Raw genomic sequence first — 10000 nt, forward strand, 5'->3', positions numbered from 1 at the left:
TAGAGAAAATGCATTTGTAAATGACATTAGTAAAATATTTTATTTTTATGAGTTCTATATGAATAGAATGTTACATGATAGGTTTTGTCTTCCTGTTTTTACAAGTCAACATAATCTCCATGATGCTGGACTTTGTTATATTAACTCTCTGTTGTTGTAGTTCTTAAAATAGCCAGGAGAGGGCATCAGGGATTTTACAGGTTCTAGACTTCATGTGATTGGCTGGCCAGAGTGGGTTACCATGGCTACCTGGCTGGAGGAAGCAGAATGGGTCCATGGATTAGTGAGGAACAGAGGGCAGCATTGAGCTATGGAACACACACACACACACACACACACACACACACAGAGGCCAACACTGAGCCTTCAGCCATGAACTGATTTACAATTAGAGAGCTCATGCACACACACACAGAGACATACACACTTCTAACGCTTAATCCAAACTAGTGTACACTGAACACACACACACACCCATACACACACGCACACACACACATAGTGTCAATACTTTGATTGGAATAATTTACCATTTTGGACACAGGAACAGCATGTGAGTGTGTGGTTAAGGAAAGCATGTGCACACAAGTCTCTCTCTCTCTCTCTCTCTCACTGTTTTTTTCTGACAGCTGAGCTTTTGATAAGTCTCAGAGTATGTCTGACAGTGTATGTGTGTTTGTGTGTAGTGTAGCATAGGCATCCTGAGTTGAGCTTAGAATGTCTAACTAGATTTGAGGTTATGTAATGTTTCCTGGAGGCCTACAAAGTGGGCTTTGTGTGTGTGTGTGTGTGTGTGTGTGTGTGTGTGTGTGTGTGTGTGTGTGTTTGTGTCAGTATTAGTTGTTTGTTATTAAGTCAGAACATTTCTCAGGTTCTCTCCGGATCAGAACATTTCTCAGGTTCTTTCTCAGGACTTTCCTGTCCTGGTCTTTCTCTCCCATCACTGTTTTTTCTGCCTTTTAACAGTTAAGAGAAGAACACAGAGGTGACCAGACTCATCCTCATTACGATAAGATGTGTGATATCAGGGCATGTCTGCCTCAACAGCACACAGCAGCTCGTTTTACATCGTTTTGCATATGCACAATAAGTGAGGACTAAAATGCAAGAAGGTCTGCTGTTATAGGGAAACGACAGAGTGCTGTCATGTGGCTCAACTCAGAACTGAGCAAAACGAAGCAGAAGCTGATTTTTTTTTTCAAGTGACAGCAAGTGTTTATTCCTTATACCACATCAATTTGACACAGTTATAAGATCTATCATTTATGATCTATCGTCAAGTCCTACTTCGGTGGTTAAGCCTCTGGAGTGTTAATTTGATGATTAGGGTTCAAGCCCCAGCACTGCCAATTTGCCACCGTTGGTGCCTTGAGCAATGCCCTTAACCTGCCCTGCTCCATTGGTGCTGTATTATAGCATCTCTAACCCCAGTCTCCAAAGTTGGGATATGTGAAGAAAGAATTTCACTGTGCTGTAATGTATACTGTATGTGACAAAATAAAGGCTCCGGTCTATTCTACAAACCTGTTAACTGTCCATATTTAGGATGCATAATGAGAATTTTGACCACTTTAAAATGTTGCTACTATAAACGTTATGTTGAAATGCCACAAAGAAAACATCTGCAACGTCTATATACAGGTCACTATCAATAAATCTAATTATCATATGACTTTCTATCGCACTAATGAGTTACTTTAATATGTGGATGAACATAATTGAATAAAACACATTTTTCTTAAGCATCAAACCTATTTGATGATGAATCATTGCACACTACAGTACATGATTATTTGAACCCTAGAATTGTGAGGCTGTATATAAACAGTGTGTGTGAAAGTGTGTGTGTGTGAGAGAGAGAGAGAATGTTTTGTCTCTGCATGTTGAGTGTGTGTGTGTGTGTGTGTGTGTGTGTGTGTGTGAGAGAGAGAGAGAGAGAGAGAGAGAATGTTTTGTCTCTGCATGTTGAGTGTGTGTGTGCGCGTGTGTGTTTAGGTATACTCTGCACAGCCAGTATATGTTAAAACAGTGTGTGTTCTGTTGAGCACAGAGGCCTCCTGCTTGCTGGGAGCCTTGTGCCGAGCTGCAGGACGTGCTGCATAATAGATCAGATGATTGATTTATAAAGACACCTGGGCCGCCTCTCGCTCTGCTTTAACACACCAAGCTCTTTCAGCATCCACATGTTGTGTGTTGTGTAATAGAGACACAGCTACAGTATAATATAACTGATTCTATAATAGATTGGTGTATAGGTTTGCTAACAAACTGCCATTACATCATCAGTGAGTTCAGTGACGCATTTATGTAATGTCTTTAGAAATAAAAACTGTTTGTGACATGATTTATAATGAATTTGATTGTTTATTCTAGTCATATTCTATTCTATGTGTAATTAGAGCCAACAAAAGTCTTCTCTTCTCGTCTCTTCTCGTCTCTTCTCATCTCTTCTCGTCTCGTCTCTTCTCTTCTCTTCTCTTCTCTTCTCTTCTCTTCTCTTCTCTTCTCTTCTCTTCTCTTCTCTTCTCTTCTCTTCTCCAAATTAACAACCGTGTATCTAAATAAACCTCATGAACTTATGACCTAATGACACAGAAGAATGTTTTTTTTTAATAAACATAATTTAACTGGCTTTACATGCTAGTATCATAAATTCTATTCTATTCTACTCTATTCTATTCAATTCTTTAATCAGGCTATAATCTGCTTTGATCTGTTACTGTATACAAAGGCTACGTTGTTTTCTTTCAAGCCAGTCTGCTGACTGCACCAGTAGTAAATATTTCCACATCTTTATGATCACAAACATCAAGGCCACAATTTTATATTCACGCAAGTGGCTACAGACATTACACTCTTTTCCTGTTTGCTTTTCTCCGTTTTCTCATCCACCCCCCTTTTTCTTCTCTCTTTCCCTTCTTCCACTGAATGCCCAGTGGGTCCCACAACGCTGGTTGTCAGCTGCGAGCGGTTGCTAGGTAACAGCTACCTGACCGCGGTTAGCCGCCACTGAGTGACACACATACAAACTGAACGCACCGCAAGAGGAATACAAGATAGACGAGAAGAGAAGCTATAGATGCTGCACTGAATCAATTTCTGCCATTTTCACTATATAGTCTAACCGGCAGAATCACAAGAGAATTCTTTTCCATTATTCTATTCGGAGGACGGAGGAAGGGTTCCCACGACGTCTGGCTATCGAATGTTAATATAACCAACCTTATACGTATATAAGGCTAATCCCATCCTCACACCTGACACGCCTCAGCCGTACACACTTTGTTCTTGTCATAAACCAGATCTTGATGACTCATAACCTATTAACTAAAAACTTTCTGTCATGTTCTGGGTGATTATTTCTGTTACCTTATCTTCTGTTACCTTATCTGTTACCTTGATCATATAATTCTACGCTAATATATAAACGACACTACAATTCAAATGATTTAAACACCTGCTCATATGGGATTGCTTTATATTTCATGTTTTCTACCATTTTAGAGTAAGAATTACCAGCTGAGAGAGTTTCACCCAGGAGGTTTATCATAAAGTTTACAAAATAGGACTACATTTTTGCAGATGTGTAAATATGTTATCTTATTATACAGTTTCAAACTGTAAACGGTGGTGTTTACAGTTATAAAAAAAAAGATCAAGCATTGGTTAAGTGTCAAATTTTTAATTAAAGTCCTGTTCTAGTCATTAGTTGTTCAATTAAATTCATTTTTATTTTCAAATTGTATCGCTTTTACCAACAGACATTTCCTCAAAGCAGCTTTACAGAATATAAGAAATATAGAACAAAAAGTTTAGGATTTAATATTAGACTTAGATTTATTTGTATTTTCCCATAATGAACAAGCCTGAGGCGAGTGTGGCAAAGTAAAACACCCTGAGATGGCATGAGGAAGAAGCATTGAGAGGAACCAAACTCAAAAGGGAACCCATCCTCATCTGGTTGACTCCAGTGAGTGTGATTATAAACTGTTATAAGCACCGGAGAGTATCTTGACTGTAAATAATGTTCTTTCTACCGTCTTATAAAGACATTCGGGGTCATGTAAGCAGAAGATCCTGAGCAACTGATAAATTAGCGTAACATCTGGGCTTATATGTGTATAAGTCTACTCATGAAAGACGTAAATGCTAAGGGACCTAAAACTGCACTCTCAATCAGCAGGTCAGGTAACAGATATTAGTTATCTAATCTAGCTATAGATTAGATGTATTAATAGGGTGAACTTGTGGCTCAAGCGGTTAAGACTCTGGAGTGTTGATCATAGCATCAGGGTCCAAGCCACAGCACTGCCAAGCTGCCACTGTTGGGTACACAGGCAAGGCTGGTAACCCTCACTGCTCCAGAGGTACTGTATCCTGGTTGACCCTGCACTTTGACCTCAACCTCCAAAGCTAGGATATGCGGAGAAAGAATTTGTAATGTATACGTGACAAAATAAAGGCTTCTTCTATATAGCCACAATGTTACTTAACACATACTTGCATCATTATAATTTACCTTTACTCATACTGGCACACTGACATCAGCGTTTGGTTTTTTTAAAAGTGAAGTATCGTCTATAGCAATCGAGTTAGATTAATATTATACAATATTAATATACTATTTGTGTGTGTTTGTGTAGGAAATAAACTCAATACGGATCTGCGGCAGTACCTGAGTATGCGCTTTCTGAAATCCTCACCAGACCACGATCTTCAGCAGACCATCAGAAACAACCTCTATCACTATGCTGTACCTTGTGAGTATCAGTTTATGCCCAATTAAACACACACACACACACACACACATGCTTGGCTTATTAACTTCAATGATCAAAAAAAAGACTTTTACAGCAAAGCTAGGGTTCTTTTTTGAATAAACTTGTATTCAAATATTTAATCAAATAAACCAGCTGTCAAATATTCCTATCCTTGTAGGGGCATTTAGTTCCTACCTAGATCCGAAACACACACACACATATCTGTCGTTGCACTTGTGTCGTCTCTTACAATATTTAATCAAAGCCATGGAATAACACTAATAATATAAAATACAACATTAAATAGAATACACTCACTGTCCTCTTTATTAGGAACACCGGTACCCCCTGTACATACCCCCTGTACCCCCTGCACATTCATGCACCTGTCCAGGTGTTCCTAATAAAGTGGACGGTGAGTAAATTTGCGGCAACTCTACAAAGTTACAGTCCTAACTAACTAACCCAGTAAATCAATGATTCATATCATAAGCCATTACATTTTTACCCATAATTCTACAGCATTAGCTTATTAGATTCCTTTTTAGTCTCATTCTCACTTTGATAAAATTGTCTACTGTCAGTTTTAAATTGCATTAATTTTTTTTCTTTTTTTCTTTTTTTCCCTTTAAATCAGTGACTGGAAGTCAAATATGAAATTTAACTCAGAATAATTGTAAGCTTTCTCAGTTGTTTATGTCTCCAATCCATACAATAATGAAGCCTAGACACGTGAAGTTGCTTCCTGTTACACTCCAAGCAGTAATCCTATAAGTAAAGTTTGTAATGCGATACCAATGAGATATGAAAGCTCTGAAAACTGATCTGGGATGTAAAGCGTGATTCAAGCCACTGTACTATACGGTGCCCATTTCTCCTGCGTTTATGCCACTGTGTGGAGATCTCATCAGGGTTTTACTGTAGAAGTGCGATCCTCCCTGGATTCTTCTTCAATTGAGAAGCTCCATGTTGTGCACGTTGTTTATCTTTTCTCAGACTTGTTCCCAGTTTTCCTGCTGGTAACATGTTTTTCCTGTCTCTCCTTCCAGGCTGCTGTAGGTTAATATGCCATTGTTTGTGTTAATAATTTAACATTTGTAGACTAGGTGAGCCCCGGTGAGTGCAGTGGCCTGTGTTATGGAGCAGCGTACACTCTCACGCTTTTCGGCTTGTTGGCATGAAAGCTGCTATCACTGCTAAACATCTCAGGGCTGAGTCAGATATAAATCCCTGAAGTTTAAAGCATAAACTGTGGCTATTTGCAGAGTCCAGCATTGGTTGGTGATTTCTCTGCTCCAATCTTCCTGATTCAGCTCATTACACAATGGCCAGGTTTTGTTAGAGCAGCGCTATAGCGCAACTGATTCTGGGACTCTCCTCGGTCTAAAGGCTTTATTAAAAAAAACGAGTACAGAGAATATGTACTGAGGTCAATGCATGACTACTGTGTCAGAAACTCCAATGAACGTAGAGGTGTGGAGACAAGCATGTACATGAGTGAAAATCCACTTATAAACAAAAAACTAGTGCTCTCAGAGCTAGCAGCACTGCTGGACTGGTCCCACCATCTCTCAGGGTAAGAGGAAGGTATACAGCAAGACTCTTCTGTTCTGGCAGCGAGGTGGTGGAATGAACTTCCTCTAGATGTCCGAACAGCTGAGTCACTCACCGTCTTCAAACGACGGGTGAAGACTTACTTCTTTCTGAAACACTTTAACTAGCTTTTATTTTCCCTTTTTGTTTAATGTGTAAACAAAAAAAAAGACCTAAACAGAGATTTAGGTTGATGGTATCCTAAGCGTGTAATCTATCGATAGAGACTTCAAATCGCTTTTGTATGTCGCTCTGGATAAGATGCCGTAATTGTAAATATAAATATAAACATACCTTAGTGTTCACAAGGTAATATTTTTAACTGATGAAAAAAAAGATCACAAGTTCATTCTGCCAGACCTTCTGCTCTATATTTTCTCCCTCTCTATATTTGCCTCTCATCTGTCTGTCTCTCTCTCTCACACACACACACACACACACTCACACACAAACACACACACACACACACACACACAAACTCCCCCACACACACACTTTCACCATGTGCTGGTTAAATCCGGTGAACTGGTCCAATCCCCTGGATGTTAGGGATTATAACGATTTTCTGAATCTCTGAATCTGATGTATTGGAAATGGAGCAATTCCATTTACACGGCAGTGTAAAAGACCCGGAGAGAGAAAGACAGGTCACACTGCTTAGTCAGACTGTTATGGCTACCCAGTTCCACAGTACTCTCATAATACTCAACCGTACAATGATTTTATTGTTGACCCTCCAAATTACTGCTACTCCCCCGCACTGCATTTAGGACACAGCTGCCCGAGAAGACGTTTGTGGTGGTTTCTCAGTGAAATAAAGGCCATTAATAGAGCTGTGTAACACAGCGGTCTCTTAAACTGTGCTGTCTTGTCGGTTCAAACACAGCAGACTCTCCAGTATTCTGATCTGTAGATTTGTTCCAGTATAATTGATCTATGATTCATGGCCAGGATAAAGCATTTACTGAAAATAAACGACCGGATGGATCTGAGAATTTAGTCGCAGTTGTATAAAAGACATTTCATTCACTGTGTCAGAAACAATTCAAAGAGTTTTGTGTGTCTTGAGTCATTGTGGATGAGTTGAGATGATCTTTAACTAGTGAACCTGAGAACCTACAAGCTAGCATTAGAGTACGGTAACGAAAAGCACATTGATCTTTAATCTACTGGCCTTTTAACTGAAGCAACTAGAAATCAGCTCATTTATTGACCCCGTAACGCATCGACTGTGTACATGACACAGTTTAACAAAGTCTGACGGCTAACTAGGCGACTAAATGTTTTGTCGTCTGCAGCCCACATTGTGTCATGTACAGTATCAACCCTTTAGTAAAGTTGTGTGTAAATGTGTGTAAAAGCCAAGCAGGGATAAACTTTTCTTTCAGCTCCTCAAAGGATACTCAAGGCTAATTTACTTTGTTCTAGCTGGTGTAGGTGCGCATCACTCATCCCTCAATCATTTCTCTTGCTGGAAGAGAAAAGTGTGGTCCTGACACAGCACGTTTTCATTCACCCACAAAACTCCATAAACCTTTACATGAAATGAGCAATGAAGGTAAAAAGGCTAAAAAAGACACAACTGGAAGTTATTATAACTTATAATAATAATATATAACAGTATTAATAATGTGAGCACCAGCCGAGGCATTTTTTTTACGCTTTACGGCTACACGTTCCTTTTCAACGCAACACCATTTTGTCAGAATTCAAAGGTTTGTCTTAATTTATCGGTTTCTGTCGGCACGCTCTCGGCATTTTATTTTCTTATTCTTTTCTGTTAAACGCCCCAGATGTCGTGGACTAGCATGAGGACTAAATGCTGTACATGTAATAAAAGATCAGCAAATTAAAATCAGCTTTATTTTCCATACAAAATAGTGACGAAATTGGTGGAATTTATATGATTTTGATGTTTTCCTCTAGGTAAATTTACACACACTCATTATCACGTGTAGGATACGAGCAGTTTTGTGAATGTGTTGGATTTTCTTGTGTTAGCACGTGTACTAATGGTTTCGCACAAATCTGTTTGTATCTAGTTTGAAAAATGAAGCCATTGTTGCTATTTGTGTTTACTGCCAGGGAAATTTGTTTACTGTCAGTATTTGTGAATACTGTCGTTTCCAGAAGGATGAGGAAACAAAATGTTTCCTGCAGTGCTATACCAGTTCGGATGGTACCTAAGTAGCTAAATGAATGAGAAATTTACAACTGAATCATGGATCTTCGTGCTTTCACCCTTTGTTAATTTCCCTGGTTAAACCTAATTTTGATTAAACTCTGCATGATGCGAAATGACCCACTTTTCTAGGCAAATTATTTTTGGCTTTATGTCTTTTTCCATTCAAGTAAATGGATTTTGTTGTCGGGCAAATTTTTGTATGCAGACGCCACCTGCTAATTCTGTTAAAAAAAAAAGGCTGGTGTTTTATTGTAGCCGGGAAACTAGCGAGAGTTTGTGAGTAAACAAACGTCACATACACAGCGTGCTAGCGCTAGTTATGATGTGGAAAGTCTAAAGTGCGATTTTTTTTTTTTTTTATTTATATCGATTTATTATTATTCTCTAACAGCAGCTCGGATTATTCAGCTTTCCAACCTTCAGGCCAAGTCATAGCACCCTGTCCTTGATTATTTTCCAATAATAGCACACCCTGTTGTGTTTTATTCCTTACATACATTTCTATACATCATTAACTATAATATGTAGTGATTTTCTATTTAGAGTTGCTAAACAATTACGAAAATGCTGTTAACTTGGATTATTTTTGTGCCATTATCTACACTTCTGGGATGGCTCGAAGGTGGTGAAAAAGCATTAACATGCTAAAGAATTCAAAATATAAAATAAATAAATAAATAAAGAGAGAGAGATGGTCAGTCAGCAGTCCTCTGTAAAAGCGAGTAGTAGTAGTAATACTGGTAGCTGCAGATGTTTCCTGTCGTGTTTCCTGTCTTGTTAAAATTAAAAAGGAACCCAGAGTAGTAGCACTTCATATCTCTTATACATTTAAGCAATATTTTGGTGTAAACTTACTTAGAACCTTTCTCCAAAGTCTGATCAATTTATTTATTTATTTATTTTTGTATATTGCTGTGTTCACTAAGCCATATTTTAGCAACACATAGGTAATAATATTTAACATCAAGTGGCATTCAGTAAAAGAAAATATTACGACATTTTTAATTAATATATATAACAAGAAAAATCGGAAAAAAGGTTCATACACATGTAAGAGATGCATCAAGAATATATATGTTTTTGAAACAACTAATATTATTACAAAGCTCTTAAATTAAATATCCAGATCATAAGCTAATCTCTCATGGCTATTATCAAGTGCTTATGTCAACAAATAAGACAAGTAAGTCAAGGCTACAGTTTTTCTGAGGGTCTACTCAGGGTCTAAGTTACTGAGGGTCTTGCCTTTATTTCAAGCCCTGATTTGTTTAATATTAGATGTTAAATTCATTCTGTTCGCAACACAAAGCGGATCGTTTTCTGTGTGTGAGATCGACTCCGGTGCTTTGGTGACTGGAGAGTCTCGGTGCAGTTCTCAATGCCTGATTCATTTTGGAGCCTTATGAACAGCATTTATATATATATATATATATATATATATATATATATATATATATATATA

General features: G+C 38.1%; 1 protein-coding gene across 18 annotated transcripts in view; it reads left to right on the top strand.

Moving 5' to 3' along the window:
- Positions 1–10000, top strand: part of magi1a (membrane associated guanylate kinase, WW and PDZ domain containing 1a) — a 97652-nt gene that overhangs the window by 18291 nt on the left and 69361 nt on the right. For all 18 annotated transcript variants that reach the window (XM_060881185.1, XM_060881168.1, XM_060881170.1 and 15 more), the window contains exon 2: positions 4644–4760. In XM_060881185.1, coding sequence (XP_060737168.1) covers positions 4644–4760 — 117 coding nt within the window. The remainder of the gene's footprint in view (positions 1–4643; positions 4761–10000) is intronic.

The sequence above is a fragment of the Tachysurus vachellii genome, chromosome 11 (assembly GCF_030014155.1).
Source record: "Tachysurus vachellii isolate PV-2020 chromosome 11, HZAU_Pvac_v1, whole genome shotgun sequence".
Classification (NCBI taxonomy): domain Eukaryota; kingdom Metazoa; phylum Chordata; class Actinopteri; order Siluriformes; family Bagridae; genus Tachysurus; species Tachysurus vachellii.